Raw genomic sequence first — 16,488 nt, 5'->3', positions numbered from 1 at the left:
AAGACAGAAAAGGATCAACAGAATAACGGTTTGGATTTATTAATGCTCTTCAAACACCAACAAGATGCATCATGAGCAAATAGTTTACAAACTCTAAAATAATTTTGGTATCATGTTATAATACTCAATATATCTTATAAAAGATAAGGAACATGGACTTTCCTCCTTCAATGGGTTTCTCAGCATTAAATGCCACATAAACCTTTTAAAGTAGAATTAACAGGAATACAAACTGTTGGAAATCCTAAAGCAACTTGTGCAAAACGAAAGGAGCCGAGGTAAAGCAAAACAAAGTTAACGTTTTACGTAGACATACTTAGATGTTTGGCCATTTCAGCATCGTTTAGAAAAGTGGGGATTTCTCTACTTTTTGTAAAAAAAATAACTTAGATTTTCACATGTTTTTGAATATTTTTTGCAAACTACAAATTTAGTTTTTATCAATAAGCTGCTTTGTTTGACTCCAACTGGAGCCTAATTGCAGTGCAAAAACATTTTACATCAAAACATTTATGAGTCTAAAGTCCCCCAACCAATGTTTACATCCTTACTGCGCTCAGCTGTACTCGTCGGGCCACTGCTCAAAACAGCTTCTTTTCGCATTCAGACAAAGCGCGACTTTACCGGCCTTTACAGGTGAATTGAAGTTTTCACCTTTTGGGCGACAACCTGCAAATCCTCCTTGACTTGGTTGTGGTGCCACCGTGTAGCCTGGCACGCAGATTACTGTTGGTGTAAACGTGGGTGCAGCCAGTGATGTGGATGAGGGCAACAAGTTGTCAGAAAACTGCAACATTTGTTTTGCAAGCTGCTCCCGGAACCGTTTGAACGTGTAGGCCGGATCGGACTGCCTGCTGTGTAGCTGCTTGTGTATCATGAAGCTGTTCACTATGGTGATATCAACAAATTGATAGAAAAAAGTCTAGTACCACTTCATCGTTTTGTTGTGCACAGACTACCAGCCCATGACTGAATCCGACTGGTCCACTCCCCCAATGTTCTTGCTGAAATCCACCATGGTGTCAGGGACAAACACCTGACCGCTTCATTCTGCGCGGCACGGTGTTCCCAGAGAAGGCTTTGTGCACGTGGAGCACATGGCCACTTCTTGGGCGACCATCCACTTCAGAAACAGAAGGTTCTCTTTCTGAATCCGACGCATGTCGCCCCTCTCCGTCTGTTTTGTAAAATCTTTCTTGTCTGTACGTGGAAATCCAGCGAGATCTTTGCTGATTATGCCACAGCAGCCGATGTGCTTCGTGTAAAGATGCTGAAAGAGAGGGCTGGTCAAAAACGGCCTACATACAAAGTGTAGCCCTCAACCTGTAAGGACAGTGGCAAGAGGTTCACAACAGACCAGTAATTCGGCCCTGACTCGCGCTGGACTCGCTCTTCTCAGTATGAACAAAATGTTCCAGGTGTTGCCTGTTGCTGAATCCGCCAGGATGTACAACTTGTACCCCCGAGTTGTGGATTTGCCCTTTATGAACTTTTTCATTTTAATTCTATCCTTGGATGAGATCATCCTTTCATCAATGCAGATGTTTTTATTTGGATGGAAATTAGCCTGACAAGCTGTGATAATCTGGTTGTGGAGGGGTTTGATTTTAAGTACACAGTCATAGTCTGGCGTGCCTTTCTTCTTCTCGTTCTCTGGGTTGCTAATGTGCAGCGACCAGAGAATAGACTCGAACCTGCTCCGTGACATGCTCCAGGAAGGGAATCTGAAGTTGTATGGCCAGTCTTGCTTCCAGTAGTCTAACCTGTGGTGCACAGTTACAAGGCCTGTGAAAACAATAATCACCAGGAAAACATAGAAGTCTTTCTCTGTAAGAGCCGTAAGAGAGAGTGTGGGGTCCAGGATGTTTCCTGGTCTAAGGTGGGGCCTGGTTTTCTTGTTGGGTTAAAATTGAAGTGGTGTTGATGATGATCCTCCTCATCTTCGCCATGCCAAGCTGTCGCACCGTCACCAGCAGCCTTTTTGGATTTTCTTCTTCTCTTCTGTTGGTATTCCTCCTTAGAGTTGAATTAAATATGATTGCTTGTTAAAGAACCAAGACAACATTCAAACATGAGTCATTTTCCAAAAGTAAAGAGATTACATACCTCTCAGGCTCATATGAGGCAGAGCTCAAGACTTTCCTCAGTGGCTCATCACCTCTGTCATCACTAAGCATAAAAGAAGAATATTGTCAAAATAACATAAAATCATCCCATTATTTCCCATATGTGGAGGAGTATGGCCTGTTTGTTGTTTGCCATTTTATTTGACTGAACAAGACTTAAAACAATCTTAAGGTTCCCACATACTCGGCCGTACTGTGTCCACTCCATGAGCTGTGCCTGCTGTCTGCCGACCATTGAGACTTCATATTCAAGCGTACTGATTGAATATGAATCAATCAGACAAATTTTTTTATTTACCACAATAAAGCTGCTAAATTAAACTATTTGCTGTACCTTTTTAATAAAAAACCATCAGGATTGAATCGAAGGTTATTGACACTTTTACAGGTTCTTTGGTAGCAGTAAAAGGCCTGGAGAGTTTAACAAAAGATTAGAAGGCATTAATAGGTTGCCATTAGCCAAGATTTATTTAAAAAATTAAAAACTCAAAGCTTACTTTGATATTAAAATTAATCCAGGCTTTTACCAAGAACCAGTTTGTTATAAGAGAAGAAGCTGCTGTTAAGAGGCGAGGATCAGCGATGCTGGCCGGTCAGAAAGGGAAGAGCTGACAGAAAATAAGAACGATTATGTTTGGAGTTTGATTAGATTTCACAGTGTGGCTTTGAAATACCTTTATTGAAAGAAACCATGAAGCGCCGTGTGAAAAACGCCCATCTTACCTCTCAAGTTGACGCCCTTCAAACTCCAAATCGTCATCATTGTGAGCCGGAAAAACGAGGTCCTCATCTTCAGACGAGGAATCCTGGACACACTTCTGTCCCCGAGTCTTCACGGATCATCTGAAATGCTTCCTCTACACTATAAAACTTAATTCAGTTGAGATCAAAAACAAACAACCTAAGAGGTGAAACAAACAGAACACAAGCGTGAGTCTGGTGTGTAATAACATAGGGGCGGAAAAACTCAAGTTTTGATTGGTCAAATTTTAGAAATATATCCCTTTTTATCGTTAGAGTAACTAGAATAAAATTTTATTCAACACGTTCATGGCAATGATCTCAAACTGAAAACTTTGTAACTGGGTGAGAAACATGGAAATAGACAAAGATTGCTAAGAGATTTAATTGTTCTGTAAACAGTTTAATTCTGGTTGATTTAAAATGTTTATAGATGATTTTAAACATGAGTTATACTTCTGGTTGAATACAAGGTTTAAGTGAAGCCTCAACACTTAAATCAGGTTTATTAATCAATGGGAAAGAAGTGGAAACAAGGCAGGTCACTCAATGAAAACAGTTGGAGGAAAGTTTTAAAATCTATAGGAAGGAAATCACTGTTTACCACTGAGAGGAGAGAAATAACTGGAACGATTTACCATGCAGTTTACAAAGCTTCTCGCTTGTGTGAATGTTTATGTGATGAGCCAATTGAGTCGTTTCATTAAAGTGTTTACCGTACAATTTACAGCAAAAAGGCCTCTCACCTGAATGAGTTGGTAAGTGGTCGGTCAAATCGCTGGGCAAGCAGTAACATTTACCACATATTTCACAAGTGTGCCGGTTTGTTCTACGAGTTTTTGGTTTTGAAATCTCTACCTTGTTAATGGGCGAGCTGATGTTCAGCTCCGGAGCCTCCATTTCCTGGTTCCTGTTCTCCTGCTGTTGTTTCTTAGGTTTGCTGCCTTGTGCAGAGAGGAACTTTTTTTGGTTTGAGCATTACTGGAAAGACCTTTCCATTTCTTCAATACAGGTTCTGATTCCTCTACTAAAGGTTCTAGTTCCATTACTATCTGTACAGTAGTACAGAGATGGTTCCACTTTAATCTCCACAGGTTCTGGTTCCTCTTTCATTTGTTCTGGTTCCTGTTTGATCTGCATTGGATCCGGTTCTTTCTTCATTGCTACAATCAGCCGTTGTTCTGGTTCATTGTGGAATATATTTTCACAAGTCTCCATCTGACCTTCATCCTCATAGATCCACAGTTCATCGTGTTCTTTGGTTGGTTCTTGTTCCTCTTTAGTCTCAGTGATCTTCTTCGGTTCTAGTTCCTCCTGTTCCCCTTTTATTTTAACATTTGGCATCTTTTGATCAAGAAAGGATCTCCTCTTTGAAGTTATGGCAGCGTGATTAGCAGACATACTGCTGTGTAAAACCTGATAGAATAAAAAACAACAGAACAACATTAATGACATTTTTATATCAGGAATATCAGGAAAAAACATTTGCAGCCAATCTCTATCACGATCTGAAATGTCGAGTTCTTGTTCAGGCCGTATTTCCGCCTTACAGTTAACTTACCTGTAGTCTTCTTCTTCTTTTGATTGTAGTGGCGGGTGGAACCCCAATTTAAATGAGTCACCGCCACCACTAGACAGGTAAGTGGATCTGGAGCGCAGGCACACCTGCTGCCTTTGGGTTTCCAAACCGAAGATATTGTTACTACAAACTGTCTTTTAATTGGTGATATGCAGCCTAGAAGCTGAAGCTTATTGTTTACTTCCGCCGGAAGTCCCGCCCCCTTTGCGGTCTTCTGCATGAATTTATTAATGATATTTTTAAGTTTGTATTTTATTTAAGCCTTAAAGATAGTACTGAAATATAATGTTTTATAACTCGTTTTCACTCACATTTCAGTAAAAATAAGCTGAAGTTCTGCTACTCTTTGAAAACATCTGATTTTATACTCGAACCTCCCGAACCCAACCGGATCGACAGTAACTTACTCTTTTCCTGGAGTGTCTGGGAACTGGAGCTGCTCTGTGCTGTTTGGTTCCGCTGGTACCGTCTTCAGCTGTGAAAATGGAAGGGACAGCCGTCGGTTTGATAACCCGTCTGTAACGCACTTTCAGACCGAAAGCCTCCTTTAATCCGGGCGCCTCCTCGAAGCAGTGCGCAGGGAAATGCTCGCTGCAGAGAACAGAGGACGCAGTGGGAACCCAGCTGCCTCTGGTTCTCTGGACCTGCTTCGTCCACTGGTTCCGAAGCTCTTCATCCTTTGGGAATGAGAACAGTGAGATGTGTTCACTCGGGTAATTAGAACAACCAGCCGCCACGCAACGTTTCGGCATTTTTGACAGTCGGCACCATGAAGGGGCGGACACTCAAGAAAAACAAACTAGCTGCGTCACATCCTGTGACGTGTTGGGCATCGCCGGATATGACGTTAGTGCAACGCGGATCTAAGCCTGACGGCACTTTCTTTCTAAGTGTTTTAAAGCTTATATTTATTTCTAATAGATAGTTTATCTATCAGAGTTTTGCCACTCTGTGATTTTCTTTAAAAGCAGCTCGATCTGTATCTTTTTAAACGGCTCTTCATTTAATGGTTCTGTACTCTGTAAAAAAAACACTGTCATCAGTCAAAGATGTTTTTTCTCTTATCAAAAATAACTCCAGGGGAAAAGCTGGAGACAGTAAACATCCAGTGATCTGTGTGAAGTCTCTTCTTTGTTTCCACTAATCTGTTGTATGTTTTTCTAAAAAAATATTCACATTACATAGATATTCAAAGGCTGAAGGCAGAAAGATATTTGTTTATATATTTAAATAGTCCAAATGGCTTTTATTCCAGTAATTACGGCAGCTTCCCTGCTCATTTCACTTGATTTACTGCCCATTGTTGACCTCACCAAAGATGGCGGACACGCTGACGTGTTTGTGCAGCTCAGTCAGCGCAGATGTTAAAGACCCACTTCACTTTTCTACCCCTAGAAAAGTCTCGAAACAGCCCAAAAATGTCCGCTGTAGCGTTTCTAGTCCAAGTTATCCTTCCACACAGAAAGAAATGTCCTCGGAGAGTTAGCTTCTGGGTTAGCTCGGAGGCTAACCGAATGGTATAACTCAACTGCATGTTTTGTGTAAGCTAGAAAAAAATGCAGCGCTAAACAGTCTGTAAATACTTTAAATGCGCGTGCTTTGGGAAATATTTACACATATTTTGTCTTTCCTGTTCTTTGTCGTCCTTCTAGGCAACCAGCTGAGGCGCGCTACCGCCACCTATTGGAGCGGATTTTCTTCTTCTTTTTTATAATGGAGGATCGCAAGCAGCTTCAAGGTGCATACCGCCACCTGCTGTGCATGAGTGTGTAGCAGCATTAATAAGTTACATCCATTAAACTGGTTTTAAATTTTGTAGCATGAATAATATTTTCCTTACTGTATAATTTTTGTCCTTATTTCCTTCAGGTCCTTATATTCCTTTAAGACTCCATTCTTGTCCCGCCCAGTCTCTCTCCCTTTCAGGGACACGTCACAATTCATCAATACATGTTTCACATTTTCTTTCCCTCCACATCCTTCATTCTAATCATTGGTTTTTCTCCCAATTAAACACAATGTCATTTAGATATGTATGGTCTGTCTTTAGTCTCATCATTATTATTTCTTCCCATCTGTTTCACTCACTAACATTTTAAGGCAGCTTCAGGACACATGATGTCATCAATGATGTCACAGAAGCCTTTATATTTTAGCTCTCTGTATTCTATATTTCTCAGCTTTCTGATCTGCGTTTCATTTTGCTCTAAAGTTTTCCTTTTCAAACAGAAAAATCTCAAAATGTTGAACTTTTTCAAGAAAAGGGAGGAATCTGCTTCCTTCGACCCTGAAGAAATGCGGAAAAAGAATAACAAGGCGGTCCAAGAACTCATCGAAATGAATGAAAAGCTTCAGAACACCAAAGACCTCCAATTTCAGAAACGAGATTGGAAAACTTTGAAGAAAGCCGAGATGAAGTTGAGCAAAGCATGTGAAAAACAGCATGAGAAGTTACATCTGGAGTTAGATATCTGGGAGGCAGAAGAAAAGAAACGGATAAATTTAGAGAGGAAAGCATTTGAACATATAGAGACGTCAAAAAGGATGAAGCAGGAATTAATTCAGAAAGAGATGTTGGAATCTCAGTGCACGGCGTCCAAAATGGAGCAAGAAAGGCTCATAAAACTTAACACAACACTATTAAAAAACCTTAAAGTACTGAAAGACAAACTTTCATATCAAAATGGACTGTATCATAATCACAGACTGACTAAGAATTCAATTGAAACCTTGATGAAGATTAAAGAAAATGTTGTGAAAGAGATGAAGAATCACGAGGATTACTGTTGGGCTTGGAAGGAGAAAATCTGTGAAAAAGATAAAACATTGGAAACAGTAAAAAGAAAGACTATTGAACTTTTACAAGAGCTTAATATTATTGAACAACAATTAATTGATATGCCTGTCTTGAAATATATCTACAAGAGTGCAAAACAAGAGAAGGAAAGGCTGAAAAAACTGAACACAAAGCTAGAAAAACATCTTCAGATCCTAAAAGATAATCTGTCCCATCAAACTGAGCTGCTCTGCGATTACACCGAGGCTGAAAATACCGTTAAAGAGCTGCAGGAGATTCGAAAAAATTACCTGAGAGAGATTCAGGATCTAAAAGTAAAAGAAAAACTGGAACCTGGGACCAAATCAAAGTTTACCAACCATGAGGATGAGAAAAAGTTTAGCTTCTGAACTTCCTTCAAGGGTCAATTTAATCCTCCCAAGAAAGACTTGACTTCCTTCTAACCACACATTAAAAAAGATCAGTGGTTAAAAGAAGGACATGAACAAAGAAGGGCAGCAAAAAACTTTAGATTCAATTTAGATTCAAAACTATCGGAAAGAAAACAAAAGTTATCATAATCGTGAGAGAATGGGTTTCCTCCAGGTGCTCTGGTTCATCCAAAAACATCCTGCGTTCGATTACCTCTAGCAGTAAGTGTGTGTGTGTGTGTGTGTGTGTGTGTGTGTGTGTGTGTGTGTGTGTGTGTGTGTGTGTGTGTGTGTGTGTGTGCGTGTGTGTGTGTGTGTGTGTGTGTGTGTGTGTGGAGGTTCGTGTGTGTGACTTTGGTTGTTTTTCCTGGGTGTCTCTGTTCCTCCATCACAATATTATAGTTCAGGGTTCAAATGTAACAACAATTGTAATAATAATAATAATAATAATAATAATAATAATAATATATGTTTACATGAACATGAGATTTAATGTCATATACAGAATAAATCACATTACTCCTCCAACATAATTTCAAACATCATCACAGTCTTGCATATTTATGAAATCAGACTAAAGTATAAACTATTATAATAAAACTATTTATTTTATAAGTTAATTATAAAATAGTTATATTTAATACCTACCACAATATAGATTAATATAATATTAGCATGCATTAAGTCTGTTTTACAACAAACATGAAATGGGCGATGTTTTATATTTATATTTATTAAAAACAAGCATCACTCCAGTGATAGACAAACACTGTGGACATCAGACAGTCACTCCTTCCTTCCCTCCTCCATGATATTCATGCAATACCAATATTTTGAGATTTGATTTCAGCTCTCCTTTAATCTAAAACTACATGCTCTAAAACTGTTCAAAGATAAAATATATTTTTAATAGAAAGCTGAACATACGATTGGAATATCGGTTAAATTATCCTCAGATCAGAATTATAGATCTAATAAAACTGCAAAGAAATTAAACTTATTTATTCCTAAAAGTTTTCTTAATAAATGTAACTACTGCCCACCTCTGGACCTGGTTGATGGATCAATACTCAAACTTGATATTTCACTCACCAAATGTTGACTAGACTGAAAACACCCAGGTTTACTCCTTAGAGACTCTGATTAATATTAAGCAAATAAGAAAACAAAACTGTTGCTTTGTCTTTTTGCTGCACAGCCTGAAAGTTTAGTATTTAAAGTTTTGTTGAAATACTAAAAGCAAATATTAATAGTTTATAAAAGTGAAACTCTAGAAAGGTTTCTGGTTGTTCTGTTGTTGAAGCACAGTTTTATTCCTACACTCAGTCATGGAGCTCTTAGTTTTATTTTCTGATACTGTGGAGAGATTAGACGTTAGAGAGCTGAGGTTTGGTTGACTCAGTTGTTTTGAAAGAAAAACTGTTGTGACGATCATTAAACTACAAACGTCATAACCTTTGCAGCCCTCCTCTTCCTGGATCCAAAGCCTCGCTCTCCTTTCTGCTCTCATAAAGCTTGAAGCTGGGAGGAGCCAACATGTGCTGAGGGTAAAACCTGATTGGCTGCAGCTTCTCTGCACTGACATGTGATTGGTGGATCAGAGCTCAAATCAGTTTATGTTTTCTTGAAATGAAACTCACACAGTCACTGTGACAGAGAGGAGAAATGGCGCAGCAGGCAGGTCAGCTGAACCGAGAAACTTTTTCCTGTCCCATCTGTGTGGATCTACTGAAGGATCCGGTGACGATTCCCTGTGGACACAGCTACTGCATGAACTGTATTAAAAGCTTCTGGGATGGAGAGGGTGAAAAAGGAATGCACAGCTGCCCTCAGTGCAGGAAAACCTTCACAACAAGGCCTGTCCTGCAGAAGAACACCATGCTAGCAGCTTTCGTGGAGCAGCTGAAGAAGACTGGACTCCAACCTGCTCCTGCTGATCACCGCTATGCTGGACCTGAAGATTTTGCCTGTGATATCTGCACTGAGAGGAAGCTGACAGCCTTCAGGTCTTGTTTATTCTGTCTGGCTTCTTTCTGTGAGAAAAACCCTCATCTTCATTATGAATCAGCTCCCTTTAAGAAACTCCAGCTGGTGGAGCCGTCCAAGAACGTCCTGGAGAAAGTCTGCTCTCATCATGAAGAGGTGATGAAGATGTTCTGCCGCACTGATCAGAAGTGTATCTGCATTATCTGTCTAATGGAGGAACATAAAGGCCATGACACATTGTCAGCTGCAGCAGAACCAGAACCACAGAACAGAGACGGATTCTTAAAATATACTTTTGAATTCTCATTGGATCTAAACACAACAAGCAGTAAATTGGAAGTAAATGAGAGAAAGAGGACAGTGACACGGACATGGACAAATGTAAATAATCCTGATTCTAGTAAACCAGACAGATTCACTGGATGGCCTCAGGTTATGAGCAGAGAGAGAGTGACTGGGCGATGTTACTGGGAGGTGCAGTGGAAACAGAGAGTCCGTGTTGCCGTCGCATACAAGGATGTCAGCAGAGCAGGAAACAGGAATGAATGTGAATTTGGATACAATGACAAATCTTGGGCATTGAGTTGTTATCAAAGCAGTTTTAGTTTTGGTCACAACAACATCTGGACCTCCATCTCAGGTCCAGTTTCCTTCAGAGTGGGAGTGTACCTGGATCACGGAGCAGGTCTTCTGTCCTTCTACAGCGTCTCTGAAAACAAGAAAAACATGATTCTCCTCCACAGAGTCCAGACCAAATTCACTCAGCCGCTGCATGCTGGGGTTTGGGTTGGGGAGGAATCCTCTGCACAGTTCTGTTAACCCAAATAGATTCGCTTTTGTTTCTCTGATTGTTGATCAGGGTTCATGGCTCTGATGTCTCTTCTGTCCTGATCTTCTTTATGTTTCTGGTTTAATTGTAGTTTTCTGTCTTCCAGAAGTTATAAAGTATATCCCAGCTGATGGATTTTTTCTCTCTTGTGTATCACAGAAATATTTCTCCGCATGAAAATATAAACTTAATGTGTGTATTGATGTACTGGATGTTCTGGTTTGTAGAGGTTGATGTATAATTCATGTTTGTTTGCAGCATGACTAATATTTAGTCCTCTGTGTTTAACTTGCTTGACTTTAATAAAACTAGAGGAACCAAGAACGATTTGATGCTTAGAAAAATACTGACTATCACTGCACGCTATTTGAAAATCAAAAAGTGGAGATGTTGGTAAAATAATCACAATATCAGCTGCAATAAATTTACATTTCTTCAGTCTGATCTTTATCATCCTACACTGCCCCCTTGTGGTCAAATAATTTATCTGACAAATAAAATCAAATACAAATGGAAAATAAATTTCTTTTTAAGCAACATAACAGGCACCATAACTTAATGAAGGGAAACAAGCAGCAAAGTGCAGAAACCTTTGGGTCCTCAAAGCTAAACAGAAGAACATAAAACAAGATTTTAAAACAAAGCAGCAACATAATTACATCAGGTTGAAAAACAAAAACAAATATTCATCAGGAATATAATATGAAATCACGTCATACTAGCTCACTGTCATCAGGTGGGACAATGCAAAGCAAAAGTAGCTTTTGTTTTACCTCCTGGGTACAATGTTGCTGGTTACTGGTGAGAAATGATCACTAAATATTTAGCACATTAAGAAATAATTTAAATTGCTGCTTGTCTGACTGAACAAATTAATAACTTGTAGCTGGTCGGCTTCCACAGCAGCTTTAAAGGTCAGAATAACTCAGAGAGACTAGTTCTGCTTTTCTCCTGTAATGTTGTGTTTGTAGTTGGAGATGAAATAAATTCATCTTTTGCAGACAGCCATGAAAAAAACATTAAATCCCCACTAAATAAAAATAAATCATAATTTATATTTATTTATGTGTTGTGTCCATTGGACAGTGTGAAAGGCAGCAGGTGTGTGTGTGTGGTTTTTTTGGACAATTTTGCATGGAATATTATTTTTAATTATAAAGAAATCTGGTCTTAGACCGGATACTTTCAGCTCCAAGCTGATTGCAACCTCTGATTCTAAAACCTGATTGTTTTCCCAGTCCTCAATCTCTGCAAAGGGAGAAATCAGACTGAATGCAAAATGCTAGATTTCTCATTTATTTACAGGAATAACAGCAAATATATTGTGTCTCAAAGCGATTGATCTGACATCTGGTAGCAAACCACAAACAGTTCAGTCTCATGAAATTCACACAGCAGGCCTTGGTGGTTAATTCAACATTTTTGCTGAAATAAGTTTGTTTTTTTTGCCTGGTCGTTTATGCTGCTAATTTATTACATTATTATTATAATTTATTTAACTGCAGTGAGTCTTCAATGTGAACAGTTGAACTTTAACTGTTCATTGTGAGCAGTTAAAATGTGAGCTGAGCTTTCAGACTGCAGACGCTTTGAAACAATCGGATACGTATCAGAATTAGCTCCACATACGGAAGTGGCTCAGGTCATGTTGAATGAAAAGTGAAGAGTCTTTAGGAAACATGAAGTCCAGCTGATGTTCAGTCAAACACATCTGGAAGCAGAGTCATGACTTCAATAAGTATGTTGAAAAAAACATGAATCATTTCTTCCAACAACAAAGAAATGAAATAAGATCAGCAGCATCTGAGAAAACCAGAAAAATCTCAGATTCTACTGTAAATCTTCCTCTGGGTATAATATGTCCAGCAGATGGCAGCAGCACTCCAAGCACAGAAAGGATTGAGTGGTTTATTCATTATGCTAATGTTTGCAGGCATTCTAGGAATTAACTGCAGACATGTTTAGTCAGTTTACGTCTTGATGTAAAAGCCTCACCACACGACTGGCAGGAAAACGGCTTCTCACGTGTGTGGGTCTTCATGTGCACCGTCAAGGTGTATCTTTTAGCAAAACTTTTCCCACATACAGGACATGAGAAGGGCTTCTCGCCTGTGTGGGTTCTCATGTGGTTGATCAGCACAGTGTTGTCAGAGAAGGATTTACCGCAGTCATCACAAGAAAACGGCTTCTCACCTGTGTGGGTTCTCATGTGAATCGTCAGATTACGCTTCCGGGTGAAACTTTTTCCACAGGTCAAACACGGATGAGGCTTCTCACCTGTGTGAACTCTCAGATGTTCATTTAAACTGCCTCTCACCCTGAAGCATTTCCCGCAGGTTGGGCATGAGAACGGCTTTTCGCCCGTGTGAATCCTCATGTGACGAGCCAGATCGTAGCCAAGCCTGAAGGACGAGCCGCAGACCGTACAGGCATACAGCTTCTCCTCTGTGTGAGCTCTCACATGGATTTTAAAGGTGGTCTTTCTGATGAATCGCTCTCCACAAATCTGACATGAAAACGGCTTCTCTCCTGTGTGGGTTCTCACATGGATGGTCATGTCAAAGCGCCTATAGAAGCATTTTCCACAAGTGGGACAGGAAAAGGGTTTCTCACCTGTGTGGGTTCTAGTGTGACTATCCCACTGACTGCTGGTTCTGAAGGATTTATCACAGAATTCACAGGGGTACGGTTTCTCACCCGTATGAATCCTTACATGTTTAGTCAAGTTATTCTGCTTAATAAACCCTCTTCCACAGGTCGTACATTTGAATGGTTTCCCACCTGTGTGAGTTCTCAGGTGAGCAGTCAGGTACCTGAGCTGAGTGAAACTTTTTCCACACATTTCACAAGTGGGCAGTTTTTTTCTTTGTCTCTTTGGTTTTGACTTGTCCACATCGTCCCTGTGATTTCTGGTGTCCTGATGTCTCCTGTCTGGCTTCAGATCTTTTTCTCCACTTGATCCAGAGTCTTTCTGGTTGCTTCCTGGCTGCTGTTGGTTCTTGTTAGGTTCACCGTTGTCTTTTTGCTCACAACTAGGAGACACCAAGAAGGTTTCAGCCTCCTGCTTCACTACAAGCTGATCTTCAGTCTGATCACTGCAGAGTTCCTCTTTAACCTCTACAGGTTCTGGTTCCTCTTTAGTCTCCGTTGTCTGCTGGAGCTCTGATTCATGTGCAGGATTCACCATGAAGCTGCTGCCCTCCTGCTTCACCACAAATGGTCCTTCATCTTTAAAGATGGACAACTCAACATGTTCCTCTTTAATTGGTTGAGGTTCTGTCTCTTCTTTTATCCCCGTCATCGGCTGGAGTTCTGCTTCCTGCTGTTGCTCCTTCATCTCTCTGGTTGTTGGTTCTTTGAGGTCAACACTGGAGTTGCTCCAAAGCCGACATGATGCGGAGGAAGGCCTGAAAACAGGAGAACGTCAACTTTAATGTGAAGTTCGGAGGAAATGGTCAACATTAACTCAGCCAAGTGACACAATTTGACTTTGTGCTTTAAAACCAATAAAGATAAAAGTTAGTCAAACATTAACTTTGACAATGTTGCTGTACTTTTATTTTTCACCTCTGGTGATCAGGTGAAGGACAATCATAAAACATGCTTGTTGTAAAACACTAATAAAACAACTTATACAGATGTTTTTTAAAGACCTGCCTGTTGATTTTCTGTACATTTGTGTATCAGACTGAAAGCCTTGCAGCATACCTTCATATACAATAAAACTAATTTTCCTTCTGTTTCCACTCATCGACAGTAGTGTGGTTTTAGTGGCTCGCTGAGGCCCAGTGCGCGTCATGAACCCGGGTCGGGCGGACTGAGTGGACGGTAACTCCAAACCCAAAACCACCACATTTTGGAAACAGTATCATTTTACAGTCAGAGGAATCTGTCCCAGGAAACTGCTGTGGAAGTGATTCAGTGTAAATTATATTCATACAAAATCAATATTTTGAGATTTGATTTCAGCTCTCCTTTAATCTAAAACTACATGCTCTAAAACTGTTCAAAGATAAAATATATTTTTAATAGAAAGCTGAACATACGATTGGAATATCAGTTAAATTATCCTCAGATCAGAATTATAGATCTAATAAAACTGCAAAGAAATTAAACTTATTTATTCCTAAAAGTTCCTAAAATGTAACTACTGCCCACCTCTGGACCTGGTTGATGGATCAATACTCAAACTTGATATTTCACTCACCAAATATTGACTAGACTGAAAACACCCAGGTTTACTCCTTAGAGACTCTGATTAATATTAAGCAAATAAGAAAACAAAACTGTTGCTTTGTCTTTTTGCTGCACAGCCTGAAAGTTTAGTATTTAAAGTTTTGTTGAAATACTAAAAGCAAATATTAATAGTTTATAAAAGTGAAACTCTAGAAAGGTTTCTGGTTGTTCTGTTGTTGAAGCACAGTTTTATTCCTACACTCAACAACGATGGAAAAGTTCTGTTGGATGTTGAAGTTAAAGATCTGCAGGACTCTGACCTCTGACCTCTGACAGAGATGTTTGGTTGCAGCACTTCTGTCTGCTGACAGAGCTGTAAAAGTTTTACAGCTTTTTTAAAAGATGCATTATCATCTAACCCTAAATAAAATTGAATTGATAAGAATATGATGTAACCTTTGTCCTGTCTGGGTGCAGTTAGGAAACAGGGAACAGAAATCACTGAGCAACCAAACACATCCAGTTTCTACAGCAGCAAGGAGTCTTTTGTTTCATTATTTCATACTGTGGAGAGATTAGATCTTAGAGGTCTGAGATTTTGGTGACTCTGTTGTTTGTTTTGAACTGAAAACTGTTGTGAAGATGGTTCAAATTTAAACTTTATTAGGTTCAAATTTAAACTTTATTACGTTAAGAACTGTTCTCCTACTGGTATCAACCTGGAAGCTGAATCTGCTGATTGGCTGCAGCCTCTCTGCACTGCTATCAGTTAAGTTTAAATTTTAAAAAAGTTAAAATTTTTCTTTTCATTGTTAAAAAAATATATTTTCCTTCTGTTTCTGACGTTAACAGGGTCAACAGATAGCAATACATTAGAATAATATTACTGGAGTAAACATATGGAATGTGAAACAAGTGATTTAAGTACAATATTGTGAACAACTTACTCAAGAAACTGCAACTAATTACTGTCCACCCCTGCATATATTATAAGGCCATATGGGCTTGTATGTGTTGTGAACATATTTGTTGAATTTTATGGTCAAAATATTGACTCAAAGTTAAATTATGAAAGATTTAGCAAAAGAGAGAATTGATGTATAAACAATGTTTCATTTGATCAAATCTTTACGTTTGTAAAACGTAAAAATAAAAACGTTTGTAATGCTTTAATGGCGATACATCTTCCCCTCCCAACATGGCGGACAGCCTGACGTGCTGCCGCAGCTAGCTCGTCACCGCTCGCCAATAACGGCTTTCTTACCGGCAAAACTCGTCTCTGTTCCTCGGGAAAATCCTCGAAACGATCCAGTGTCTGAAAATGCGGCAGTTTTCTCAGCGCCTGCGCCTTTAAAAGGAAAGAGCTTCTTCTCCTCGAACACTTAGCTTCTCACTTAGCTCGGAAGCTAACTAGCCGCTCTCACGCTACTGCTGCTGATAAAACAGATAAATCTGTATTAAAGCAATACTAGAAATGATGTCCGCACTAGAAATGAGAGGTGATTATGTTTAGCATTTTCCAGTGATGAGCAGAACCGCACCAACCTTTTATTTAGCGTTTCTGCTTCTTGCTGTGGTTGGTAAAGCTACTGAGATCATTACCGCCATCCTGTGGTCAGTACGGGATTGACAACAAAATACTGTGTTCTGCATCAGACAGACAGTACAGTAAATATACCCACCGTAGTCACATCCACCTTGTTATATCTCTTATATAAGCATCAACAGTTCAATTTTATGCTTGTGTTACATAATTTAGCATTCAAACAAAAAACATTTTCAACCATCATTAATAATTTGCTAGTTTATATATACCACAGAAAAGAAGCAAAAATAGCTGGTAA

The 16,488-nt window shown here is 39.4% G+C and overlaps 1 protein-coding gene and 1 long non-coding RNA gene across 5 annotated transcripts; both read right to left on the bottom strand.

The window, feature by feature from the left end:
* Positions 1–16: 16 nt before the first annotated feature.
* LOC111609643 lies at positions 17–5,258 on the bottom strand. 3 transcript variants are annotated; one of them, XR_002753234.1, is made up of 4 exons: positions 4,429–5,258; positions 2,850–4,283; positions 2,107–2,169; positions 17–2,016 (listed from the first exon to the last, which is right to left on the bottom strand). It is a non-coding gene; the product is annotated as an uncharacterized LOC111609643 (long non-coding RNA). The 3 variants fall into 3 exon arrangements; XR_002753233.1 differs by having other exon boundaries at positions 4,854–5,258; XR_002753232.1 differs by having other exon boundaries at positions 2,850–5,254.
* A 5,031-nt stretch (positions 5,259–10,289) lies between these two features.
* LOC102233166 (gastrula zinc finger protein XlCGF57.1-like) lies at positions 10,290–16,233 on the bottom strand. 2 transcript variants are annotated; one of them, XM_023339013.1, is made up of 3 exons: positions 15,909–16,233; positions 12,662–13,875; positions 10,290–12,179 (listed from the first exon to the last, which is right to left on the bottom strand). In XM_023339013.1, the coding sequence occupies exons 2-3, from the start codon at positions 13,803–13,805 to the stop codon at positions 12,166–12,168; spliced, it is 1,158 nt and encodes a 385-aa protein (XP_023194781.1). In that variant the 5' UTR covers positions 13,806–13,875; positions 15,909–16,233; the 3' UTR covers positions 10,290–12,165. The 2 variants fall into 2 exon arrangements, with proteins under 2 accessions (XP_023194781.1, XP_014327754.1); XM_014472268.2 differs by having other exon boundaries at positions 10,290–13,875.
* Positions 16,234–16,488: the final 255 nt, after the last annotated feature.

The sequence above is a fragment of the Xiphophorus maculatus genome, chromosome 9, assembly GCF_002775205.1.
Source record: "Xiphophorus maculatus strain JP 163 A chromosome 9, X_maculatus-5.0-male, whole genome shotgun sequence".
NCBI lineage: Eukaryota > Metazoa > Chordata > Actinopteri > Cyprinodontiformes > Poeciliidae > Xiphophorus > Xiphophorus maculatus.
This window is presented reverse-complemented; position numbering and strand designations above follow the sequence as displayed.